A 26,706-nucleotide genomic window follows, 5' to 3' on the forward strand; every position below is an offset into this window, starting at 1 on the left:
TGCTCACATCTAATCTCTTTAATTGCAGCTCAGGATCCTTGTACTCCTTCTCCATGTTCCCCCTTTGCTGCATGTAAAGCTCTTGGATCACAAGCGTATCAATGTACCTGCAAAGAAGGATTTCAAGGAGATGGAAAGATTTGCCAGCCCATCAACCCTTGTGTTGACAGCAATGGAGGCTGTCCAGAAAACTCTACAATTTGTGTTTACAGACGTCCAGGAGAGGTAAGGGCAATAACAGCCAAGGTCTGAAAAATGGCCAGGGGAGAAGTTGTTCAAATGAACTGATGAATGTGTGGGTCAAATCTGCTCTCATCACCTCAGATTTTGCAAAGGAAAACCAGACAGCTCTTTTGTAGGATAACTAACAGGGTAAAAGATGGTACATGCAGCTCTATGATCACTGTGTTGCCTTCCCTTAGGCAACTTGTGTTTGCAAGCCTGGGATGAGTAGGAGAACTCCTTCATCCGAGTGTTTGGCACTTCCCAGCGATTGCCGGCAGTATCTTTGCGACGTGACTGCCACGTGTGAAATTAACTCTCAGGGGACTCCTAGGTAAGCCAGTTTGAAAATTGCAAATAAAGAAGCTTACTCTGCAGCTAGAATGGAAACTGGGTTTGGATGAGCTGAATTTTTAAGAAACTGCCAGTGATCTGAGGAGTATGGGCCAGAGTCACCATTTGAGAAGAACCTGTTAGTAACAAACCCGTTGAAAGTAGAGTTTTACATCAGTAATTGTAAACTACTTTTTTTTAGAATTACTAAATTGCGTGTGGGTCACAAAATACTTTAAATCTGGGGTGGCAGAGTCTTCTGTAATATGAACTGGAGATGTAGCTCCCCAAGCTACAAGTGGTGATAGAAGGTTATTATCAGTTAATAATCAATCATTAAAAGGGAGGTGTGTGACTTGTTTGCTCACATTTGCATACATTTGCTTCTGAGGGATAAGACTTTGTCTCTTCTCCCAGCCAGGCCTGTAAGCAATAAATAAATTAGAGTTGCAGAGTGACAGGGAAGGGAGAAGTTGAGTGAAGAAACACCGGACCTCACATAGTCCTTTGAAGCAAAACACCTACGAGTTGGTACCACTTAGATGGGAAATATGGCCGGATATAGGATCATTTTTGCATAATGGCCTCTCAAACACCAGAGAAAGCTTCACCAAGAATTGTATGTGTTTTCAAGAAAAGGTAGAGCTTCTCTGAGACACTGAAGAGGGAAAGAGCAATCCCATCTCCTTGATCCTTCCTTCTCCAATGCTGCTAAAACTATTAGCACCCACTTGCTCATTGTGTGCTCCAGGCCAGGACTGAAACACACAGTGGCCTCCCTTTCTGAAGATCTGTTAGCACAGTGCAGGACACAGTGTTCAGCGCCGTCCCTGCCTTACATATCTGTTCCCCAGCAGCTGGCACCAAGCCCTCTGAGGCTGGAGTGATGTCAAATTCCTCCCGTTGTCACATGTCTTTGCATGGCTGAAACAGAAAGAGCAGAGCTGATACTTGGACAAAGCCCAAACGGGAAAAAACATCTTTGGTAGTGTCTGAGTGATGACTACAAATCCGTGTGAACCAGGACGGAGATTTTCACATGTAGATAAGCTTTTCTGGAAAAGTCATTAACTTCTCTGGGCCCCTTAGTCAGTCCCAGATGAACTGTAGCTACCTGATGTGCTTGGGCTGGCTTCTCACTGAAGCCAAGGGGTCACATAGGAGCTGTTTGATAGATTGTCACTTAGCCTGTGGGTTTAATGCCTTACCTCAGATTTTCAGATGCTGTAATGACTACAACTGACTGAATATCTAGTTAGAAAGGTCTGAATAATTATATTGTGGCAATCTGTATCCTGAACTCTAGAGCAGACAATCCTTATGTTGTTTGTATCTGAGAAAGCGTCTCCATTCTCTTTGGGTAGATACAAATTGGTTTGCCTGGCAGAAATGTGCATCTTTTTTCCTGTCACTCAGTTTAGGCAGAAGTTACTCAGCCCTTACCTGCATCCCTGGAAGTGGTCAAGAACAGGTTGGATGGGGCTCTGAGCAAACTGGTCTAGTGGAAGGTGTCCCTGCCCATGGCAGGGGGAGTTTGGGTTAGGGTTAGTGTCCCTTCCAATCCAAACCATTCTATGATTCTAAGCTCTTAGAGCTGCCATTGGTCTTCCAAGTGTAGATACTGACATGTTGTTCTACTCGCATTTGTTGAATATCTTGCAAACTGGTTTATAATGGTTTGTTATGTTTCATCCTTGTCTCATAGCTGTGTGTGTAAAGAAGGGGAGATTGGAGATGGGAGAAGTTGCTATAAAGATCTCTTGGGTGAGATAAATCAGCATAATTTGCGAGGAAGATTTACTAGGAAACTAAACGTCGCCAAGAAAATGTTTGGTAAATGCTTTTTTATTTTGCTTGGGGGATGGAGCAAACTGGGGACAGGGTAGCAGTGCCAAACCCCCTCTGCTTCCTTGTAAACAAGTAATTGTTGCTTGCACCAGGCTCATAATGTGTAGATTGAATAGTGCAGCTAACAAGAGGAATAATTACTGCTGTGGTTAAACCATTGCTGTGTAACTGCTTCACACTGCTCCTCTTTTTACAGCTTCTGGGTGCTCAATGTTGCTGACTAAATATGGGCCCTTCACAGTCTTTGTACCATCCCTTCTTCCCATTCTCGATAGAATGGAATTCAACGTAAGTTTTCTTGGTTTTAGCAAATTTTTGTCTTAAGGTTCTTTCCTGCTTGAGCTCTGCAGCCTTTATAAGCTGATTGACACAAGAGATGAACTTTGGCAGGCACTATTTATAGAAATCATCTCTTGGGAATACTTTTCATTGTCTGGTTAAGTGGCAGTCTTTTAGAGGATGTTACATCCCTCACATTATTTTGAAGACCTCTATTTCTTTCTTCAATACTTCAGTTGTTTTTTGTTTGTTTTTAATGTCAGGAAGCGTAAGACTTTCTGGCCATTCTTCTTTCAAAGCTCAAACCTCTCATGTATGACTATTCTTAAAACTTTAAATGGCTTTTTATTACCTGAGGGTGTGATTTTCAAAAGGGGCCAAGTATTATGCCAAAGTATTGGAATTTTGACCAGTGGTAAAAAATAGTAACTTCTGGATCCATAGAAAATATATCAGGAGAGGCCCCCAAATTACCTAGTTGGCCTGTTCCCCCAAGGATGAGTTCCACCGAAATCAGTATTGACAGAGGATTGTTCTAAAAAACATGAATGGTGGTAAACCTAGAGAAGAAAGGAAAAAACTAAGTGTAATTTCAGCAGACTAAACCACCTACATGGTCCAGCATAGGCAAAGATTGTGTTTGGGGAGCTTCAGCATATTTTATAATCTGGAGCGTACAAGGATGATTTTTAAATTGTCCAAGTCCAATGGATTTCTGTCCAGGGGATTCCTCTAAAGTCACCTGCAGGTTAATCAGTCTCCCTCTTTGAATGTGTACACAAACATAAGGAAGAGTCTTGCCAGAGTGCTCCTTCAGTGAATCAAAATGAAGAGGAGAGCTCTTGTATGTTAAGAATTCCTCTGTGTGTGTTAGCTGGGAGAAAGTGTTCTGTAAATTAACTTTTCGAAAGAATGTGTCATTTATCTTTTTTATGTGGGCTTTCCTCCCCAAAGGACACCACTGCTGAGCAGCTGTGCAGAATGCACGTTGTTCCTGGTCTGCATTTGATAGAAGACATGATAAAAGCCAAGACTATGTGGACCTTGTCAGGACATCAGCTGACATTCACTAGCCAGGTAGGAGTCCCCTGAAGGCCTGAGTCACTGTTTTCACATAGGACAGACTGGAGCCTGAGCACGGTTTCCTTGATTGGCTTTCTTCACCAGAAAACCTTTTTTCTATGATCAAAACAGCAAGTTTCTTTGTGCAGTCTAAAGCAAGGTGGTTTAAGACCAGACACCCCAAGCAACCACACCTCCTGTCTCACAGACAACCAAGAATATGACATGTGAATGGTGTTTCTATGCTCTCTATATGCCCTGTGTTCTGGAGAAGAGACCTTTTCCCTACAGCATCAGTGGCTACAATGTCCATGTGGCTGACATGGACGAGGCAACAAAGTCTCTCTTCAGACTGCATGCTCCTGTGTAGTTTGTGTGCTTGGACACAGCCACATGCTGAATTATTTCCTCTTCTAGTTTCTCTTTTCCCCTCTTTCTATTTTATTTTCCTTAGTCCTCCTAGCAAAAAATTTTTCCCTGTCGTGTTCTGATAAGGAAGGCTCTTTTCTTCCTTTCCCAATTGACTCACATTTTCCTGTATACACTGCTCTCTCTCCATCCTGCACCTTTCCTGCATGCTCACAGGTGGCCAAGGGGGAGAGCCCTGTGTTTCCTCTCTGAGGATCCAGCCTTGGCCTTGAGGTCTGGGTCATAATACATCAAAAGGACAAAGCACTATTGGGAGCAGGGGAATCCGAACTGAGTGTGTCAGTGCTCCTTTTAAAATTCTTTCCTGTTTGTTTACTCAGGAGTCTTTTGATCTGGGAAGTCTGCCCTCCCCTTCCTTTGTTTCAGACAGAACTCTCAGTGATGTGAACTGAAGTTTAGGGCAGGGAGGAACAATTCAAAATGCACATGGTAAAATGAAAAGCGCAGGAAAGCTGTGCTTGCCTGAACTTGAATCATGGCTGCAGCACCAAGACTTGGATGCTTAGTTTGTAGGTTAACCTTGGGACACCCCCACACAGCAGGCTTCAGTGCATGGATCCATACCTTGTGATTCAGTGAGCCTGACTGCTTTGGCTTTGTTGTGAAGACTTCTTGTAGGCATAATCAGTCCATAAAAGCTGTGTTCAAAGCTGTAGTTCCAGGATTGCCTCCAAATCATTTATGTGGTGGTCAGGGCATCCTTTTGTGATCCAGAGCTGTGATCAAGCATTGCTCACAGTCAAACTTAATTCTGGAGCAGGGTGTCCCAGGTGAGGTCTTGTTTTTTCTGTAATAAGACTTAAAAGTACCACTCAGGATCAAAGTATCACCCAAACTCAAGTAGAATGGGGTGCTTGTCTTATACCCAGGCCATCTCTTAAATTTACTTTTTCGTGAGTAACTCTGGCTGTGCCTTCCCCTTGCTGATCCATAGGCAGGAAGCACTGATTTATAGTTCTATCATGGTAACACAGATGTACCACAAGGAAATAACCTATTATGATTATTATTACCCAGACATACATCAAATCTTTCCGGTACCAAGACCTGCCAGGGGAACTGTACAACATCTTGCAATCAAACCTCCCAGCAGCCAATGGCATCATACATATTGTCAACAGCCTCAGGAAAAAAACCAGCACTGACAACCTCAGAAACTCACAGGTACAAAAGCATTCATGTTTCTTCTCTTTTATGGGACAGCAGAATAAACACTTTAAAAAAAATCAATTAGTCCTCCAAATCAGTGAGGCTTTTTTTAAAGGGAAAAGGCTATTTGTTTTCAGCTCTGATAAGGCCTGTTAGGTACTATTAAAATACCATTAAAAGTAGCTAATGGTATTGCATAAGCCAGATAAAAATCTTGCAATTATGCTTTTACAGTGTTTGGATGAGTAGAGAATTCTACTTTCATGAATAAAAGCACAGCAAATGAGCTCTTCTTCAGTTGTATCTTACAGAATATGTATCTTACAGGACAAGTATTGAAGAGTATTTTTCACATAAAAATCAAATGAAGATTTTCTTTAATTGGTCTGTACTGCATCTTGAAATTATAATCAAAAGGTTGTCTTTGTGTTAAAAATATTTTAAATGAGAACAAATAATCATTAGATTGTGCCCATCTCTTTGAGGTTGATGGCCTCCTGTAGATTTTTACATGCAAACCACAAGCTGGGCATCCCAGAATGTGCTCAGAGCTTGCTTCAGCCCCAGCCATGTTTTTCCTCTTTGTATCTTCCTGCAGAAAACCATTGGTGAGATTCTTGCTTCAATGGAGATCTTCAGTAGATTTGAAACTATACTGGAGGTAAGCAAGTTTGTGTCTGCCCAGGAAGCTGCTGTACAAAGCCTGCTGCTGATTTGGGGGGAATTTTGAATAGCATTTAAAAACATCTCAGTAATTTGGCTTATTCTGAAAGTTTTATTCTGTGTAATTTCTTATTTTCTTATTTTACCTAAGCAAATATATTGGAAAAGATTGGAGTTTTCACATCTATAGGGGATCTGGCACAAGCAGCAAGGGTACATGCCTCTTTCCCATCTTCCTCCCCATGTCCCCTTCCCCTTGTCCCTGGAGAGTTGTTCTCCAAAGCATGTTTAGTTCTTGACCACACTTTAGTCTCTGTGTGTGTGCTTGTGTGTTTAAAGCATGCAGGGAGCATCAGCCCAGGACTCCCTTGCTCATTATTGCTGCATTCCCACCAGTGGCTTCATTGTCCCAGCTGTGGTGTTGTGGCACTTATGCCTCTGTTATATCACACACCTGTCCTTGGTGTCCAGTTGCCTCTTGCACACTTCGCTTTTCAACTGCTCTGCCTTTAGTGCATTGTTTAATGTTTCCTCTCACTTCCTGCTGGACCCCCCTCACTAACCCATGCTAGATCCATGATGAAATCTTCTACTGTTTTTGCAGAACTGTGGCCTGCCTGCAATACTGGATGGACCAGGCCCCTTCACTGTATTTGTACCCAGCAATGATGGTGTGGATAGGCTGAGAGATGGAAGGCTCATTTATCTTTTCACAGAGGTGAGAGCCCATAGCACTGTAAGACATCCTGAGCTGACTGAGTTGCACTGGGCCGTGCTGGAATGACTTTGTGCAATTTATCTGGTCGTTGCTGAAAGCTGTTCTTCCTGGGGATGGCTAAACCATGTGTTTGTTTCTGTAAGGCTCTGGGAGAGAAGTGGGTGCGGTTGGAACCTGCAGTGGGCAATGTGGTTAGCCAGATTGCTTAAATCTGGTGTTTGACTTTCATTCCTCACCCCAGCTTTGGGCAGGGGAAAATGGAGGAACTTATTCACCAAGTGAATTCACTGCTATAGGCATTGCCATTGTCAGTCATTGATTAGAAGAAAATGTACTTGCCATCTCTTACTCCTGAGCATTGAAGGGGTATCTGATTCTGATGCTCTCTTCTTTCCTTAGGGCATAAATAAGCTTCAGGAGCTGGTGAAACATCACATCTACACTTCAGCAGCGGTAAGGCAGCAGCTCTAACTCCAGACCTCCTTCAGACCAACAACTTATCAACTCTCTTGTCTGGCATAGAGGTCACGGTGTTGATGACTTTAGTTGCTACTTCCTGAACTTCCCCTGGGGGAGCAGAGATGTGATGAGGATCTGATGAGGAGAAAATGTGTACCATGAAAGGGCTTGCCAAAAGGGACAGCTGTGCTCTCCATCAAGAAACTCTGAATTTTCTGGAGTGTTGGTGTTCCCTAGTTGGATGGCCTTTACAATGAAAATATTGTCCAGCCGAGTTTGCTGCAGGACACAAAAATAACAATTGTCCTGGTTCTCAGAACTTCTCTCTACTCAGATCATTAAGTTTCTCAGTACAAAAGCTGCAGTTTGCAATTTTTTTCTGCCTTTAAGCTTATTTTTTCAGTCAAAATATGTTCTTTATTTTGCTTCTGGCTGAACTTTCATTGTTTATTGAATATGTCCTAGAAAAACCCTTATTAGTCTGACCCTACTTTCAGCTGTATTAGTAAGAGACACTGTTAGTGAGACTTGATTTCAGCTGTGCTGGGCAGTTACCTAAACAAGGAATGAAAACCAAGGCAGCTGCCACCAGCACTGCTGTGTTTGTGGTTCTGCAAACAGTTCACACAAAGTCCTGGATTACCCTCTGACCCATTGTTTGTTTTTAAGGTATTTCATGAAATGTAAATGTTAAGTCCCCTTGAGAAGTTTTTTAAGTGGCAGGAATCACGGAAGGATTCTGTAAGCTGCAGTGAAATGACCCTGCTTTCTCATGGTACCTTGTGTTTTTGTTTCAGGTGACTGTAGAGCAACTGATAATGATGCCACACATTGTTACAATGGCTAACCAGATACTGACCATCAACATTAGTGCAGATGTAAGCGTGAATCAAAACCCTTTGGAGCAAACCCTGGTGTTGTTCTGTCTGGTGTTGGGGAAAGTCTGGTGTTGTTCTGAACGATGTGGTTTCACCCAATCTCTGCTTCCTCCTCTGCTTAAAAATCTGGACTTAAAGAGATAGTTGAAGTGGTTTGCTTCTTATCGTATCTGTGACTCCACTAAGAGGCCTGACCATTCGTGTAGTTGCCCTTGATGTTGTGAACCATCTGTTTCCTGCATTGGCTTTATGTAGTTGATCCTGTCTAATGGTCTAAAATTGTGTTTCTGCATCAGGGAAGAATTCTGATGGATGAATCAGGGATCCCCTTAAACATGAGAGACATTGTGGCATCAAATGGTATCATTCATACTTTGGATGGCATCTTCATCCCTCCTTCAATCGTTCCTATTTTGCCTCACAGATGCAATGAAGAGCAACATAAGATTGTGATGGTAAGTCAGCTTCTCCCGTTCTCATGCTCAAGCACAGCTGTGTACCCCACACTCACCTGGAGGGCCAAAAGCAGGCTGTGTAAACTGCATTTGGGAAATGTGGTCTGTCTGAGACTTCCCCTGGTATGAACTTTGGCAGCACTGTCAGTGTTTCTTCTGCTTGTGCTTGGCACTGCTTTCCTGCTAATCAGCAGATGTTCCTGGTAGGTTGTTGTTCTTTCCGTGCACCCATCCTTCCTCTGATTCCAAAGTACATCTGCCTTTTCCCTCATATGATCTTCTTCCCACTAGAGTTGCTAACTTGGCTGACAGAGCTTTGTTCCCACCTCTTTGAGCGCTGGTGTCCTGTAGCCTGGACAGGAAGCAGGCATTCAGTAGCCAGAGCTACAAATGCTGTGCAATATTCTCACGTGAACTGTTTCACATACAGTATTTGAGGTGCTTGCTCCCCAGTTTGATCGTTGGTAGGTTACTGAAGAAAGAAGGTGAGGCTCTGAATAGCAAGAGGTTTGGAGAGACACAAGGGGCCAGCGTGTCCACATAACTTGCTGACTCAGTGAGTCTTGCTGCTTGGATGCTCAAAATCCTTTCCAGCCTAGCAGCAGGTCTAGTGGCAGAGAGACTCAGAGAGTGCAGACAGACCCCAGGCAGGTGTTCAGGCAGGTACAAGCATCTCCTTGAGACACGTGAGATATTTTATGTAAATGATGAACTTGGCACATTTCAGAGTGTGGAAACTAATAGTAGTTAAATATTTCAGATACACATGATGTTTTGGATATATGTACTGGGAACAGTAGCTCTGTAGCATTCTTGGCATGGGGAAGGGGTTCCTTTGAGAAGATTATATTTTTGCCTCTTCTTTTCTTAACAGGGCTCTTGTGTGGACTGTGAGACTCTCAACAACAGCATTTGCCCACCTGGAAGCAAGGAAATGGTAAATATTTGTAGTTATTTCTGTAATTTCTTTGTATAATGACAGACATGCTGACAGTTTCTAAGTCAGCCGCTTTCAAATAAATAGAGAGCAGGAAAGGCAGCCAGTAGAGAGGCTTGTTAGAGGGCATGTATCCATGCCTTGTGATCCCAGACTGGTGCCCACTCACTGCTCTGTGCACTCTCTTAGTCTGAAGTCTGCTTGCTGAATCAATGTGGACCATGGTGAGAAATTCTGATCTGAATGAAATTGTAGATTGGCAGCTTTTAGCACTTCTGCTCTGCCTCAGGCAGAGCTTTCCTACTCACATGCAGGGTTTGCCAGCTCCTCCAGAGTCTCAGAAGCAAGCCTGATTCCACTAGTACCATCCAGTACTGCCTATATCACAGGCAGAGAATCACAACAACCTTTCTGCACTGCAGGGAGTGAGAAACAGTTTGTTCCTTGCCTCTGCTCCCTGTTGATTCAGAGATGAGCGGAGCTAGCTGAAGGTGGAGCAAGGGGGAGTGGAGTGCTGCTGTTTGAGTTATCCCATGCTGAGGTTAGCAGAACAGCAAGTTCTAGGAAGTCACAATGTGAAGGCCAGACCCAAGATGTTGTTTGTGAAAGCCAGAGAGGTGCTCACCACCCTTAAACTCTTGGGTGTCCTCTGAGAGATCTGACTTCCAGGAGAACTTGCTAATGCAGTCTCAGCACGGATGTCTGAAGTAGAGCTCTGCAAAATCACTGGTTGCTCATTTTCCTCTCTGATTGAGGCTGGCAAAGTCAGAATCATCTGGGGCCCAGTTCTACCTGTGCTCAACTCCAAGACAGGTCACTGAGCATTGTTCCAAAGTTATTTGCAACCCTTTCTCCTATGTGTTCCTCTCTTTGTCTCACCTTCATCTTTTTCCTGCCCTCCCTCCCTCTCCTTACTCCCCTATGCCCCACTCTCTCCCCTCTCCTATCTCTTTCCTCCCCTCTTTCTTATTCTTTTTCTCCCGCCTGCAGCCCTTATCTCACCCTTGGGTCCTGTCCCTCCCTTCCTCCCCCTGTGCTTGCTCTCTCCCTTATCATAGATACTATTATTAAAACTAAAGGGCAGCACCTTGGCTCAGACTTGGGGACTCTTGGGAGTAAGAGGAGGCCACCATGTGCCTTGGTTCATCCCAGGCCTGCCGTAACTGTGTGCAGTTCACCTTGGCTGCTCAGTGAACTTCCTCAGCTCAGAGATAGGTACAGTTGCTCTCTGCTGCAAAAGAGCAAAGGGGAAGGTTACAGTACTGATGGCTTGTTTTGTTTGTACAGGAACCAACACTCTCTCCAAAGGAATGTGTTTACATCCATGATCCACAAGGCCTGAATGTCCTGAAGAAGGGGTGCGCCAGGTACTGCAATCAAACCGTCACGGTGAGTGTGATGGAGGAGCACATTCCCTCTGCAAGGAGCTCAGCTCTGCCTTTCCTCATTCACCAAGAAGAGCTCTGAGTTGAGAGGGCTGGATGGGAGCAAAAGGAAAGCTGTCCCCAGGACCATCACATAAACCAGCTGCCTGCTTTTCTGTTGAGAGAACACAGGGTACCAACCTGCTGCAAATGTTAGAAAGCAGCTCAGTTAAACCTAAGTGCAATAAATAAATAAAATAAGGCATCCCTGCTGTGACCAGCTAAGCTGTAGGAAGCCATGATGGTGCAGCGTTAACTGGAGTGTCCCAGATTTAGCATTTCTCCCAGAGGAAGCTGAGCACAGGGAAAGTGCTGTAAGCTGTGAAGTGATTGCATCCTGTTTATGAACCATTGTCAGATGGTTCGGGAAGGTCTGTCAGTGAATTTATGGACCGCGTGTTTGTCTGCAGCTCCTGAGCTCTCACAGTGCCAGCTCTATGGAATGATTTGTGGTTGTTTCATTAAATACTGCTGATTGTTTGTATTATGATTGTTCTTCCTTTGGACAGTCATGACAGGGCCTGCAATCCAGGACTGCTCCATCCCTCCACAGGAATGCAGTCCTGGGCAAGGATAAAGTAAGAGTGAGTGGGCCAGTGCTATTAAAGAATTAAAAGTTCATAAAAAACATGGACCCCGTGTGTTGAAGTCACAGAACAAGCAGAAAATGATGGTTTGTTCTGAGAAGAACAGGCTATGAGCAGGAAGAGGGGCATTGTTGAAAAATAATTTAAGTGCAGGAGGTCCTAGGTGCCAAATGCAACATTCTGTTTCCCTCCATGGCAGAGACAAAGACCAGAATTTCAGAATTATGAGCACAGGATTCCTCTAGGATACTCATTGCAGATGAGTTGAAAAGAGTTTGTTTATTTGGGAATATATTTTTTTAATGGGTGAAGTTTGAAGTGCCCATCTCTCCTCACAATACATGGTGCCTGTAATGGTTGTGAAGTGAGAAGAATGTGTAAGTCATCGTTGCAAATTTGATATTGTTAAGTCACGTCATACCTTACCAATTTTGCTTTTTTTTCAGAAACCTGGATGCTGCAAAGGGTTCTTTGGTCCAGACTGCATGCCATGCCCAGGGGGATTTTCCAGTCCATGCTATGGCCGGGGAAATGTAAGTGTGGAGGAACCTTCTGCACTGCAAGGAGCGGTGGCATCAGTGTGGTTTGAGAGCGTAGCTGTAGATAAGTACAAATCAGAGTTTGTGCTCCAAGGCTGCAGCAGTGGTAGCAGAAGATCCAGGGAGAGTGGCATACATTCAGTGTGAATCAGGTCATGGCTGTGGGGGACAGCTCTGGCTGTGTGGGATCTTGTATTACTACCAGCACTCTTCAAAGTCCTGTTTGTTACTGTGAGTATCAAAGTGCCTTTGATGGATATCAAGGCCTTGGCATTTCCCTGAGTTTCAACCACTTTGGTTTTCTTTTTGTTTTCCTTCCAGTGCAGCGATGGCATACAAGGGAATGGCAACTGTCACTGCTTTGAAGGTTTCAAAGGCACAGCCTGCCACATCTGTGCAAACCCAAACAAGCATGGCGAGAACTGTGATGAAGGTTGGTAACTCTGATGGAGAGACTAAGGAAAAATGTAGAACAAGGATAATGGTGCAAATTCATGTATGTTGGATTCCCTTCTGTCAAGACCAGCATCACGAGTGACAAAAATGTCATCATGTGTGTCCCTTCAAACAACAGTGGAGAAGACATGTTTGATATGACAGTGGTTGATGGGGGTTTTGGAAACATCAACCTAATTTAGATCTGTCCTGTTAGGAAACAAAAGACAGTTGACAATGACCTTGAGCTCAATAGCCTAAATTACAGCCTATAGAAAATGTGGATCCAGGCAGTCACAGGATCTGTTCCCTGGCCAGGCTCGATTTGTGATGGATGTCTCTCAGCAGACATCCCTCTGTCAAAAAAAAAAAAAAAAAAAAGGGATGATCATTTGGTGTCATGAGTGATTTTGAAAGAAAGTTGGGAATCTACAACTGTGGTGTTCTGGACTTTTTGTGCTTACTGATCTTACTGCATGTCCTTGACAGATTGTGCCTGTGTCCATGGTGTCTGTGACAACAGGCCTGGCAGTGGGGGGGTGTGTCAGTCCTGGTCCTGCAAGGAAGGCTACACTGGGAAATTCTGTGACAAGACATCCAAGAACTGTGGCCCAAGTGGGCTGTCCCAGTACTGCCACCAGCATGCTGTCTGCAGCCTCAACGACACAGCAAGGTCAGTCTTTGTGGCACATTCAGGGGCACACTGCCATTGTACAACCACCCCTGTGGCTCTGTGTGTGTGTGTCTGCGTACTTGTTGCACAGGATTGTTTGAGTAACTCAGCCAACCTGCTAGTAATCAATCTTGCTTGCCTGGGGGACTGCTCTACCTGTGTCCCTTTTGTGTTTGTACTTTTAAGGTGCATCTGCATGGATGGATACGAAGGGGATGGGTTTTCCTGCCAGCCCATCGACCTGTGCAGTCAGCCAGAACGGGGAGGTTGTTCACAGAACGTAAGTGGGGTCAGACTGTGAAGTGTGGAGAGGCAGCTCCTCTCAATCAGGGCATGGATCCAGGACTCCTGGGACTGTTACAGATTTTGTGTGTTAATTTTTCCTGTCTGTCAGATGTGGTGGAATAACAGGTGGCTTGACACAGTCATTGTAAAGATGTTGATCATTTGGATTGGTGCCAAAATGTAACACTCCAAGTCAACACCAAGTTTGGCTGATTCACACCAGATATTTTATCAGTCACACAGATTAGCTGTACAGATAATTTTTCATTTGCAATTATATTCCCCTCAAGCTCTTCTAACATGTGTTACTTTCTCTGTTGTTATGTTCAGGCTATAGCTTAACTGTGAGATCCAGCTCACATTCCCAGTAACCATCAACACTACATTATTATCCATGGTTAAAGACTGTGGTGCTTTATGTTGGAAATTGCTGCCAAATGGTCAGACCTCATCATAAATTAGACCCTTCAGTCAGAGGAAGACATTGGGCCATATAGAAGAGAATAGGATGGCACTGGGTACAAAGTAGGTCTTTCCTGAGAGAGATCTGCCATCTATCATTAATTCCATCCCACATGTCCAGGCAGGAGATTGTGGTCCTCCTTTTCAGGGAATACTTATTGTGTAATGGAAGAGCTTTACACAATGGTAATGAATGCTCTGTGAGTTCTGAGCCACCTTAGACACAAGTGTCTACCTCTCTTAAAAAACAAAATATTTCCAGAATCACTTTATTATGAAGCTTTCCATTACTCTCCTGGAGAAGATGCTTCCACCCCCATCCCCAGTGCTGGAATCAGAGTTGGTCAGTCAGAAATTCCCCACAGTGTGAGGAAGGAGATTTGTTGTTGTATTTTCTTTGCACTCTCTCCCTTCTGCTGAATGTAATTCCTTCTCTCTCCCTTCTCCTGAAGGCCCTGTGCACCAGTACAGGACCTGGCACTGCCACCTGCCAGTGCAATGTGGGCTGGACTGGGGATGGGAAGGCCTGTGTGCCCATAGACAACTGCATGCTGGAGAGCAGAGGGAACTGCCACCTCAACGCCGACTGCGTTTACATCGGGCCTGGACAGGTATGAGCAAAGCTAAGCAGCCTGATGGTAGAATTAACACTTCCTCAGCTGCTCTGAGGTGGCCTTGGATTGCCAGGGATAAAAATTGAGCTGGCCAGCAGCCAAGCTTGCTTGTCTACAGCCAGAAACACCAGCTGCAGCATGAGCATGCATTTGTGTGTGAGATGCACTGGTGTGTTCAGGACTGCTACTCGACTCGGGGGCTTGTGCAGCAATACAGCTTGATCTAAGGTACCACTTGCTGCATCCCCCTGTCCCCAGACCACAGCATTGAAGAGCATGTGCACCTGTTCACACAGTCTGTGCAGGGAGCTGGGCCCAGAGTAAAGCATGTTGAGATAAGAGGAAGGCAAGGCACTCATGAGAGGGGACTTGTCAGGGTGCTGCTTCTCCCCACTGAGCCAGGAGAGAGTTGCACAGTGTGCTGAAAAAAAGGTACAAAAGTTGTAGCAGATCTTAGTGAGGTGTGATATGCAAGTGCTCTCCTAGTTATCTTGAAAGCAGAAAGCTTTGAAATCAACTCCTCTCCTCTTTCTGCCATTCATGAAGTCTGTGTCATTCCCTAAAAACCTGGAAATAAAGGAGGAAACCACCATCTTCAAGTGACTCCCACAGCCAAGCAACGTGAGAGATCAATGTTTTGAGTAACCAGGCAGCTTGTGTGCTGTGATAGAGGATGATGCTCTGCTAAGGAAACAACTCCACATTTCCAGGTCTTGAGGGACCAGGAAGAAAACCTGGGAAAATAAATTAAGGATAAGTTTTGCTGCCTTAGGCCTTTTTTGAATAGTAAATGAGGATGCTCTGGTAAGTCTATAAAACTGAAATGTCTCTTTCTTGCAGAGCAAGTGTGTCTGCAAGAGGGGTTATGCTGGCGATGGCCACAGCTGTGATGCAATCAACCCATGCCTCATGGACAATGGTGGCTGCCATGACCTGGTGAGTAACTAAAGAGCTGTCCTAAGGCTGGCATGGCAGGGGAGGTTCACCTGCTTACTGACAGGTTTTGCAGCAGCCATGGCATTGAGAGAATTACAAGGGTTTATGTTATATCATCTTACTGGCCTGCACTGATGTGCTCCAGAGATGGATCCTCTGATTTTTGTGGGTTCACACAACCAAAGCAATCACCTAGGCTCAGCTGCATGAGGGGAGCACTCAGTGCCATAAAGGCAGCAGGTGGAAGGTGTTTGTGTGTGCTACTCTAGCCCAGCCCTTGGAAGGCCAGAATTCAATTCTGAGATAGGTATAACACTACATAACATGTGTTTGCTCTCTAATTTCTCCTTCCTTTCCTTGTATTTTCAGGCTACATGTGTACCCCTTGGTGGAGGAGAGAGATCCTGTGTTTGCTCTGAAGGCTACATCGGAGATGGCATGACGTGCTATGGGGACATTCTAAAAGTTAGTGAAGGGCAAATGTCTGAGGCCTTTTTGAGGCTGGAGAGAACTGGCTCTGCTCTTACTTTACTTTTCTCTGTTACCTGAGTTGACTCCTTCTCCCAGCATCAGCCTGAAGCACAATTGTATTCCAAGGCCACAGGGACAGAAGCAATGCCAAGACTAATTACTGCCAGTGAAACCATAATTTCTAAGATGCTTCACCCCTGTGCAGGGAGCACCTGTCCTGTGCAATAAGTCACCTTTTCTTTGTTGTTCAGAAAGTTTTTCAGGTCAGAGCTGTCAGGCCTGTTTTCTGTCATTAGAAATATCAAAGGCCATTTTGGATTCAATCTTTTGTCCCTGATACACATTAACTTATTGCAAATTAGTTGAAAAGAGTTTGTTTATTTGGGAATATATATTTTTTAATGGGTGAAGTTTGCTTTTGAAATGCCCATCTCTCCTCACAATGCATGGTGCCTGTAACGGTTGTGAAGTGAGAAGAATGTCTAAGTCGTCCTTGCAGATTTGATATTGCAAAGGGCTCCTTTCCTGCACCCTGAGTCCCCCAGCCCTGTACCCTGTGCTCAGCAGAGGTAACTCTTCTGTTGTTTCTATTTGAAAGGAGCTGGCCAGGAATTCCCACTTTGCAGGCTTCTACAACTGGGTTAAGGTAAGAGAAACCATGGGACACCCACTCATGTAAGTTCTGTGAGTGAGTCTGTTAAAGGACATGCAACTCCATTTATCTTCAGAGAAAACAAAACAAAGCAATGTAGAAATGGCTCCAGAGCAGGCATGTAGAAAAGCTGTGGAGTTTGTGGTAGAATGAGGGTCATGAGTGGAGGAAGCTGGGGCTGTGTTACACTTAATTTTCATGGTTGTACCATCTGTAACTCCTGGCCATCAAAAAACAACACAGAAGGGAAAGAAGGGGTGGCATTATAACACTGTTTTTCAGAAGAACATCCTTTGGGACATTACACTGTGTGTTTGTTCCTTTTCTCATTGCTGCTTCCCTGTCTTTGGTGTGGGAATTAAGCGAGACCCTCCACAGACTGCAGCAAGCCTGTAGAAACACACTATGATGGACAGCCTCTAAATGAGCTTTAGCTCACCTGGCCTGCTGCATACATTGCTTTTGCCAGCAATTATCTTGATCCCTCCCCCAGGACTGATGTTGGGGGTTCAAAAAGGATTCATGGATGTGATTAAATGTGTTTGAAGGAAAACTGAATTGGGAAAGTAGAGCTTAAAGCAGCAGGTTTTCCCTTGGCAATCAGATGTCAGCTGTTTTGGCTAAACTACCTGTGGCATTCATTGACTGCTGTGCCCAGGAGAACCCAGGAGAGCCTGCTGTGCTGCTGAGCATGTGCTGTGCTCCTTCACATCCCTTTCACATGACTGCAAGAGCGGGATGGCTGTTGGCTGTATTTTGCACTCTAGATGTGGCAATGGCGTGTCTTATTTGTTCATTTTTGTGCTTTGGACAACAGAAATCTCTCTTCAGCATCCCAGCAGGAACCAATGTCACTGTCCTGGTGCCATCAGAGGCAGCTATCAAGAACTTGAGCAATGCTGACAAAGATTTCTGGTTGACCCCCTACACCCTGCCATTTTTAGTCAGGTACTAGGAGCTTCCTGCCTTTGCTTTACTGGGCCAAACAACAGCAACAAAGCCATGAGATGGATTTTTTCTTGTGCATGACCAATAAGGAGATATCTTGAGATAAATATAGAAGCAAATTTAAATATTTAGCATGCAAAAATTAAGTAGGCATTTAAAACAAAACAGATCACAGACCATGGGAAGTGGGTTTGTTTTTCATGTATTTGCAGAGGGAGATTTTCCCAGTCAGATGGCAGCAGAACAGTTCTCTCCATTGTTCTCACCACATGCTAAACTACTTCATGTGAGAGATGTCAATGTTGGGTGGTAAGGTCTTATCTCCCAGTCATTATCAACACTTCCCTAATGTTTTCTTTATCTGATTTTGTTCCCCTCAGAGCCCACTTCCTTGAAGGTGTCTTCACTGCTGAAAAGCTCAGAAAGTACGACAGGCCAGAATTACCCACTCTCAACCCACAGACCAGATGGCAGATAAACACCACGAGTGGTGTAAGGGTTTCTTACATAAGGCTCGTGTACAATCTCAAATTTAACTGCTGAGGGGCTGCTGTATCCAGTGGGGAGCCTGGATGGGACACTGGTGCCCTCAAATGCAGGCATCTTTCAAAAGCTGTACCCAGATTAACCATGTGCAGGCTTGAATGAACAATGTATTTGTTTTGGACTTGCTTGGCATTTCCTAATTCTTTTGCTTCTCCCTCTGGTCCTTGTGCAGGTATTGACCATCCAGAATGCAAGTGTAGTTGTCAGTGACATCCCTGCCAGCAATGGCATTATCCATGTCCTCAGTGAGGTATGTCAGTACATGTGACACTGGGAAATGCTGCAGTTGTAGCAGCAGCTTTGTGTAGCAGCCTCTGTGATAGGGCCAAGGAGGAATACATGTCTGGACAGTTAGGAAGGGATATAAAGGCAAAATATATGAGGTTATCACAAGGTCCTGACAGATGTTTCCTGTGCAGCAGTGTTCAGTGTTTAAAACATTTGTCTCCAGGACAAGTGGGAGGAGAGTTCCCCTTCTCTTGGCTGATAGCTGAGTTCAGGCTATTGCAGGATTGTGTAAAATGAGGCCTTTTAATTGCCTTTCTTGGAAGCAGGGCAGGAGTCCAGTGTGATTCCCCTCAGCGCTTTGCTCTGAACCCACTTCTTCTGCAGGTTTTGTTGCCAGCCCCAGGAGATATCCCACCGAGCCCTCCAGGTCTGCAGGAACAGCTCAACGCAGTGGCCTCGTTCAGCACATTCAAGGAGTTGCTAGAGGTAAGCAGTCGAGGTGAGCCCAGCTGTCACTGTCAGAACTGTCTTTTAAGCAAATGCCCACCTTACCCTGTGCTGGGGGACCTAAATTTGGACTGCCTGGTAAGGAAGGGAGATCATGTGTGTCCTACATGAGGGATCTTCTAGGAAAGCCCTTCTGAGCAGCCAAAGAGTTATATAATTACAGTTAGATCTCTACATCACTGGCATGTATTACAGTAGAAGATGACCTGTCTACTGCAGGTGCTCTCATCCCTGTACAAGGCAGAGAAACCCAGAGGAAAGGGAAGACTTTTTCATAGATGGGAAGCTGCTCTTATGTCAGCCAGGATGAGGAGCAAGCAATCAGATGTGTGTGGCTGAGTAGAAGTTGTATAACCCATTTTCAAGCATTTCCTCTTGCCTTTGTAATTGATCTCATGTGTGGTTTGGGTTTTAATGAGTCCAAGGGTAATTGCTAATGTTACTGTTTGGACATTTTTTAGGAGTACCAGCTCACTGGGAAAGTTGAGTCCTCTGAACAATACACAATTTTTGTTCCTGGAAATAATTCCATTGAGGAGTACTGCCATGCTGCCAATGTGACCCAGCTGGTAAGCTCACTGCTTGCATGCAGTTTGAATGTGTATTGTGGTGAGTGCAGGGGCATGTACACTGCCAAATACCAAACAAGCTCCAGGGATTTCAGCATGGAGAGGAGATGAATATCTGATGCTAAAAGCTGGCAGAAATATGGCAGAGAAATGAGAGGTTTTCTTGGTTGTTGCAGTGGGATCTGAAAAGAGTATTTGGACCCCAAGTGCAGAGTAAATTAGTATGTGGATAGATGGCACAGTACGTTCCACTTCCTGGCTGGCTGTGGCAATTTTCAGACTTCTGAAAGGTTCCAAAAAACACGAATGGCTTCATCAAGTATCAGAATCATCAAGTGTGATCAGTCACCTGTGATAGAGAGTTACTAGGCTCTGTGGGGTTAATTAGCCATTACAGGTTCTTAGGAGCACTTCTTATGCCATACCTCTGACTGAATTGTATTCTAGGAAGTGAAAAGGCTCCTAACATTTGTATTTTTGTGGATTTAGGACAATGACACAGTGCAGTACCACATTGTACTGGGAGAGAAGCTCTTGCCCACGGACTTGAGAAGTGGAATTCATAAGAACAGCATGTTAGGCCTCTCCTATTGGCTAATGTTTTACCAAAACAACACCCAGGTAAGGGAGGCAGACTGTTCTGCCATCTGAGGGTCTGGCTTGACCTATCACTTTCTAAGGGTGCTGACTCAATACTCCCACTTCTCTTTTGCACACCTTCACAAGTTTACTGATGTGACTATCTGGCAGCTGCCAAGCAATCCATGCAAAGGGAATTGATGGTTATCATCTCAGCTGTTTTCTTCTGCTTTGCAGAAGTTTGTCAACAATATTCCTTTGGATGGAAAATCCTTCGAGACAAAGAATGGCATCCTGATCGGGGTGTCCCAGGTGCTGCAGATCCAGAAGAATCGCTGCACTGCCAATACCACCACCATACTAAAGGTAATGGTGATGACCAAGGAGCTGACACCATTTCACAGGGTTCCTCCACCTGCTGAACCAAGCTGATGGATAACAGCCAACCTACCTTGGCTTTCCTCATGGATGAGGCAGTAGCTTGTGGTGTAACCCCAGATGAACCTCATGAAATGGGGCATCGTGAAGATTTGGCACCTCCTACCTGGAGATTCTGTACATCTAATGCAGCTCTTGTGCAGATCATGTTCAGTTCCCTTGCTGAGTCTCTCTCACAGTGCCAGCCGTGGGGCTGGCTAGTGCAGGGACTCCCAGATACTCAGCTGTGGAAGGAAAATCCAGCCCAATTCCTGCATTCCATGACCACAAGCTCCCCTAGAAAATGCTGTCTGATCTCCCTGGGAGTCATGGCTAAAGTCCAGCTTGCACTTACCTGGTAGCTCATGGCAATTGAGCCACTTAAACCTGAAGATTGCAAGGTCAGACTGAGGTAAGTCTGCCTGCTATAGATCAGGAAAAAAAGTATTTGCAGCCTTGTTTGAAGGAATGCCAGGGCTACAAAAATCCCTGAGACTCAGGAAAGGTGTAGCATTTGATCTCTTCTTTTGGTGTTTTAAGCCACAGAGATAACAACATCTTTGTCCCAGCCAGCAGCCTGTAGAGCAGCATTTGTAATTCAAGATTGGTGTCTTGGTGTGATGTGAGTAGAGGGCACTCTTGTGACTTGTCCTGTTCTCTGTGCCCTAGTCAAGGTGCGGCAAGTGTGAGAAGGGGATCAAGTGTCCTTCTGGATCAGTTCTTGTGGTGAGTCTTGGATTCATGTGACAGCTCACAGACTGGTTGCAGATAATGATTTGAGGTCCTTTCATTGCTCTATAGGTGTCACCTTGATACCTGAAAAAATGTGCCCTTGAGTCCTCTGTGGCTCAGCCATTGCCAAGGTTTGCAAGAAAAAGCAGAAACCAAGGAAGGGTTACACAGGAAAAACATGGACATGAATCACAAAGCTCCATCCAGAGCTGGCTCCAGGCTTTGCCTGAATTTCAGGAGCCCTTTACTTTCCCCACTTAACAGGGAAGAAGAGATGTCTTATTTTAATTTATTTTTTACTCTTGACATTATCGTCAAGGAAAGCCAGTTTAGGGATGCCTGTAGCAATTTCCCTGCTTGGACCATTGATTTATTCACACAGATGGGCTGGTTGTGCCTCTGGCTTGTATGTGAGTGAGTGACAAACATTTCCAGAGAGGAAAATAACTAAGCACTTCATTTCCATGCTGCCTGTAAATTGCCTAGCAGCTACATCTGGCTTCTTAGGCATCGCTGCTTTACCCTATGCCCAAAAATTCCCAATTCTTTTTCTCTCAGTATTCAGACTAATGTGTACCATGGGTTTGGCAGGTAACAAATAGACTCTGTGTGGTGACCTCGCATCCAGAGATGCCTCATTGGTCTCAGCTCTGGATAGTTCCCATTTTTAGGGCTATTCCTGTCAGATACAAAGCAAGAACACTGCTATATGCACCAAAATGTACTTTGTTTGTCTAAATATTGTAATATCTCCTGTTTGTGTCTATGCCAATTATATCCTCAGGAACCTCCTGGGAGTAGAAATATGGCTCACTGTGATTTGCGCTCTGCGGGTACAAGAATACTTGGCTGCCATTTCACCTGTGCAAAAGTTTCTCTGGTGAGAAAAGCATTTGCCTCAGATTCATTTTGGCAAAAGCAAGATGGGTGTCAGAAACACAGCCATGGAAGTGCAAGCTGTGCTGAAGTCCTGGCTGCATTTGTGCCTTTGCATAGCTGAGGCTGGGCTCGTCTGGGAATCGCTCTCCATCCTGGAGGTGGAGGGCACTGGAACAAAACCAAAATCTGCAGAAATGTCTGCACAGTGATGGATTGGGATCTGCTGCTTTGGTATTGTTGCTCTGGGTTTTGTCCTGCAGAGGAAGAGAAGGAGTTGAATGTTTGCAGTCTGGTTTCCTAAGGAAATGAGGCATGAATGATGGTATTCTGCTTGTGCATGTGCCTTCCTGAATAACTGATGACTCATTGGAGCCCAACCAAAGGGAGGAGCACAAGGTCTCACACCTCATGTCGTGTGTGTTATGGCCTCTACCAGTTTTGTGAAAATGGGTTGCTGGAAGAAAACGCTTAAAGAGAAAATGGTAAAAGAAAGACTTGTGTGAATTTGAGGTCTTACAGGTGTTGCAGCATCACTTGGAAAGTTTAGTGGGAATGGGAAATTGAAAAGGGAGAGAGGGAATTAGACTTGCTGTACTCACATAGAGAGTTTCAGTCAGCACTTGTGCTTCATTTGGCACTTTTGCAGCACTTCATTAGATGCTGTTTCTCATCATCTGTACTGTCCAACTTGCTCCCATCATGATTTCCTCCCTCCGTGGCTAGACGCTGAAAGAAGTGAGAGCAGTTAAATCAGGCTTTGGAACTAGATCACCTCCTGGTGGAGCCTCTCTCTGCCCAGCAGAGAGATATACTGAGGACACAGGCAGGACATAGGCTGGAGAGGCTCAGGACTGAACATTTGAGTTACTCACCAAAGGTCCGGTGTTTCTCAAGGGCAGTGCAGACCTTTACATGAAGCTCTGGGCAACAGAGCACCCCATTTCAGGGTGTTCACGCCATCCTGCCTGTTCCTTCCACGTGTTGTCAGAAATTATGGCTATCACATAGAGAGAGGTATCAAGCAGCTCCCACAACAAAGCTGTACCTTGTCTGTGCTGCACAGGATGGCTCACCCCTGCTTGTTCTTGTTGGTTTTCCAGAGGTCCGTCTGCTGCCCCGGCTACTACGGCCACATGTGCGAGATGTGCCCCGGGAAGCCAGGCCAGTGGTGCTCCGGGAACGGGGAATGCCAGGATGGCATCCAGGGCAGTGGGGAGTGCCGATGCCTGGAGGGTTTCCATGGCACTGCCTGTGAGATGTGTGAAGTGGGACGATATGGAGCCGACTGCAAATCAGGTGACACTGATGGCTATGGCAGCTTAGCTCTACCAAACTGCGCGCAAGGGCAGAAAAGTGGCCACATCTCAGCTCTCAGGAGGAGTGGTGGGAGGGCAGAAATGTGCCAAGACTCTGGGACAGGCAAATGGCTCCCAGATCTCTGAGAGAGAGACAGCAGGAGTGAGCACTTGTGGGCAGCCTGAGGAGTGGCCCCATTTTGCATCCTCAAACCAAGCATATGCTGCCCATCCTGCTGCCACCCAAACTACAGCAAGTAGAAGCAGGTGGTCTGTTCCTGGGCCTTCTGGCCTGGCAGTGAGGGATCAAGACCTGATACTCCTGTGACATTTTCTTTTGATACTCTTGTGACATTTTCTTGATGACAGTTTGATGTGTTGGATTAGGAAAAGAGCAGCCAGTGAAAACGGCAGCAAGACTGCTGAGACCTGGCTGGTTTGGCAGTGGTGTTTGTATCTCCCCTGCAGAATGTGCCTGTGACAACGGCATTTGTAACGATGGACTGCGAGGGGACGGGAGCTGCGAGTGCTTCCCGGGCTGGACGGGCCCTACCTGCCAAGAAAGTACGTGAGTGTGAAGGGGCCTCTGGTGTAATCTGAGTGATCCTCTTGAGCTGCCAGAGAGCTCTGTCTGCTCTGACCACAGGGTCACATGTACTCTGCATTCCCCCAACACCTTTTCAGGCTTTGCTCACTCATTCCTGCACACAAGCTGCATTTGCTGGGACTTCCCCAACAGCACATGAGCCCTCGAGTAATTTTGGTAAATCAGGAAAAGCCTATCACTGCTTCTACCTCTGCTGAGATTAGAGGCACCTCAAAAACAGCCCCTTGCTCTGTGAGAGAGATGGGAGCTTCCAGCCACATTGGGTTGAACATGACTCCTGTTGCTTGCCTAAGAATGTGGCAGGGCTTGATTTGAATTTTCAAAAGGCCCCAGTGTGTTTGCTGAGCTGCTTTTTCTGCTCACAGATCCATTCACTCAGGTGAGCTCAGGCTGTGGTCTGCAGTGTTCAATACATCTGTCATTGTGTGTCAAAGTAACACATTGAAGATGGATTTGGGATTTTGATTAGCATTTGGGTGAGGAGAAACCTGAGCTTCTAAATACCTTGGGGTTTTAAAGGTTTGCACACAAGATTGATTTTATTGTGAATTTAGAAATAGAAATCAAGCAGAGCTGTCCTTTCTAGTGTAAATGTCAAGCATGAAAGCAGTTCATCTTTTGCTTCTAAAGGGCCAAAGCCAAATGGCTCTGTATGTCTGGATTAACAAGTCATTAACAGTCTTTGTTTCATTCCTACCAGTGCAGAGATAAAATCACAGATAAAATCAAATTGAACCACTACTCAGACAGAGAACATCAAATTCACTCTAAATTCACTTTTGGCAAAGTGCCAAAACATAAATCCCATGAGATTTTCCTGCTGCCACATAGGACATCACATTGCACAAAGCAGGACATCACTCCTGGTTTGCAGACTCCTTTTCTCTAGATGGCAGAAATGGCCCCAGTTGAAAATTCCAGGTTATATTTGTGTTTTCTCTTGCAGGAATCAAGATTGACTTATGCAATAACACTTGCCATCAAATGGCCAAGTAAGTGCAGAGTCATCCATGTGTGTTTGTGTGTGTTTCACACAGAGGTGATTCTGGCTTAGGGCTTGGCAGAGGGCTGGGAGAAGGTGCCTACTCATTAAAGATACATAATTGTCAGTTCCTTTCTGGGAACTCTCTTTGGAGCTGTGCCATGTGTAGTCTCCCCAAGGATTTTGTCTGTCCGAGCATAAATCTATTCCGAGTTTCTTCAGCATGTGTGGATGGAGAAAGCAGAGATTCCAAGGTAGTCCAAACCTGGCCTTATTCATGTAACAAATCAACCAGCCATTTACAAGCCCTTTCTGCCCCTGCCAAGGAATGAAACAGGGCTGGAATGACTCCCTTGTGCTCCCTTCTCCATCCATTATCCGGTCTCCTGTTTTAGGAACCAGGACCCTGCCATCCCCCTTGTACCTTGCAGAAGCAAGGGTGTGGTGAGGGTGCACTGTGGGAGGCCTGGGCTGGACACCAGGAGTGTTTGGAGCTGTGAAGGAATACCTGGAATGTGCCTCCTGTGGTCATTGTGGTCTCTTGCATACGCCAGATTTGTACAGTGCTTCCCACCAGCCAAGCAAATCAGGAGATGTTGTTCAGTGATTGTTTATGCCTGTCTTGTTTCAGCTGCCTCAACAGTTCCACAGATTCCCTCCCTACCTGCTTCTGCTCTGCCGGATACACAGGGAATGGGACCCATTGCACAGGTATGTCCAGCAAAGGCAAGGAGAAATAAATGGCAGGAAGTTGCCAAAGCAAAGATCACTCAAATCCTTTTGCTCTCAGACATCCCCCGTGAACTCTGCCATGCCTTAGTAGAGATTTTTTCCAGTCCAGAACTTCACACAGGATGCTCTTGGTGTTGCTAAAGCCTGCAAGAGAGGGATAAAAAGGCAGGCAAGTGTAGGAGGGCAGTTCTTATTGCCTGATGCACATGAATGGGTTGTACTCATTCTAATATCACAGTATTGGTGGCAAAGTTGTTACAGTTTTGGCCATGAATCCTTGGAATATGAGAATTTCAAGTCCCTAGAACTTTGTGATTCTTCTATTTGCTGGCCATGCCAAAGCCAGGTAATAGTGCAGCAGTAGAGCCAAAATGAGGTGGGATTTCAGGATACTGCACCAGAGCTACATTACAAGCCTTGTCTATGTCAAAAGCAAACAGACGAGGGAAAAACAAGCAATAAAATTGTAACAGTCAAAACACTGGTAGACATTCCAATTTATTTTCAGTATTGCCCTTCTTGGAAGGTGAATACGGAGGAAAAAAAGCAGCTTAGCAGCTTATTTACTTGAACTGGCCTCTCTCAGGTCTGGATGAGGCCCCAAGCCCTTAAAGAACCAAAAGTTTCATCGGGAAACAAAGGGATTTTAACAAGACGTTGTGATTTTTTTAAGATAGATGATCATTCTGGCACAGTTGATCATTCCTAGGTGCTCTGAGCTGATTCTGCTCTTCTTGTTTGTGGTCACAGAAATAGATCCCTGCACTATTGACCACGGTGGCTGCTCCGTGCACGCTGTGTGCACCAAAGTGTCCCCAGGAGAGAGAACCTGTGTTTGCAAGGAAGGCTACGCTGGTGATGGGACACTCTGCATGGGTGAGTGCTCAGGATGTGTTTTGGGGGTGACAGAGAGGCAGCATCAATACTAAGGGGAGTTTCAGACTAAAACACCAGTGTTTTGGTCTCAAACCAAAAGATCCCTGCAAGATTTCTTGCTCTGATGCATGTCATGGAGAGGCCCAGAGACAGAGGGTGAGGGCAGTCTCCCACAGTGGTGCTCTGAGGTGAAGATGGAGCTAGGGAGAATCCAGTCCTCTCATATTCTTTAAAGCACACCCAGACAGGCTTGGAATTTTCTGTGGGCAGATTTATCACAGCTCAGAGACCCACATGTG

The 26,706-nt window shown here is 45.3% G+C and overlaps 1 protein-coding gene across 7 annotated transcripts in view; it reads left to right on the forward strand.

Moving 5' to 3' along the window:
* Nucleotides 1–26,706, forward strand: part of STAB1 (stabilin 1) — a 65,317-nt gene that overhangs the window by 18,500 nt on the left and 20,111 nt on the right. For all 7 annotated transcript variants that reach the window (XM_032120858.1, XM_032120862.1, XM_032120863.1 and 4 more), the window contains 35 exons: nt 29–225; nt 423–556; nt 2,261–2,388; nt 2,600–2,691; nt 3,637–3,759; nt 5,191–5,337; nt 5,921–5,983; nt 6,590–6,703; nt 7,103–7,156; nt 7,960–8,040; nt 8,337–8,495; nt 9,370–9,432; nt 10,720–10,821; nt 11,890–11,976; nt 12,304–12,415; nt 12,907–13,090; nt 13,277–13,370; nt 14,290–14,448; nt 15,292–15,387; nt 15,757–15,852; nt 16,457–16,504; nt 17,328–17,458; nt 17,839–17,950; nt 18,177–18,254; nt 18,617–18,718; nt 19,201–19,308; nt 19,798–19,929; nt 20,125–20,253; nt 20,974–21,030; nt 21,821–21,916; nt 23,016–23,211; nt 23,679–23,774; nt 24,764–24,809; nt 25,431–25,510; nt 26,282–26,407. In XM_032120858.1, the coding sequence (XP_031976749.1) occupies nt 29–225; nt 423–556; nt 2,261–2,388; nt 2,600–2,691; nt 3,637–3,759; nt 5,191–5,337; nt 5,921–5,983; nt 6,590–6,703; nt 7,103–7,156; nt 7,960–8,040; nt 8,337–8,495; nt 9,370–9,432; nt 10,720–10,821; nt 11,890–11,976; nt 12,304–12,415; nt 12,907–13,090; nt 13,277–13,370; nt 14,290–14,448; nt 15,292–15,387; nt 15,757–15,852; nt 16,457–16,504; nt 17,328–17,458; nt 17,839–17,950; nt 18,177–18,254; nt 18,617–18,718; nt 19,201–19,308; nt 19,798–19,929; nt 20,125–20,253; nt 20,974–21,030; nt 21,821–21,916; nt 23,016–23,211; nt 23,679–23,774; nt 24,764–24,809; nt 25,431–25,510; nt 26,282–26,407 (3,822 nt within the window). The remainder of the gene's footprint in view (nt 1–28; nt 226–422; nt 557–2,260; nt 2,389–2,599; nt 2,692–3,636; nt 3,760–5,190; nt 5,338–5,920; nt 5,984–6,589; nt 6,704–7,102; nt 7,157–7,959; nt 8,041–8,336; nt 8,496–9,369; nt 9,433–10,719; nt 10,822–11,889; nt 11,977–12,303; nt 12,416–12,906; nt 13,091–13,276; nt 13,371–14,289; nt 14,449–15,291; nt 15,388–15,756; nt 15,853–16,456; nt 16,505–17,327; nt 17,459–17,838; nt 17,951–18,176; nt 18,255–18,616; nt 18,719–19,200; nt 19,309–19,797; nt 19,930–20,124; nt 20,254–20,973; nt 21,031–21,820; nt 21,917–23,015; nt 23,212–23,678; nt 23,775–24,763; nt 24,810–25,430; nt 25,511–26,281; nt 26,408–26,706) is intronic.

The sequence above is a fragment of the Corvus moneduloides genome, chromosome 11 (assembly GCF_009650955.1).
Source record: "Corvus moneduloides isolate bCorMon1 chromosome 11, bCorMon1.pri, whole genome shotgun sequence".
Lineage (NCBI taxonomy): Eukaryota > Metazoa > Chordata > Aves > Passeriformes > Corvidae > Corvus > Corvus moneduloides.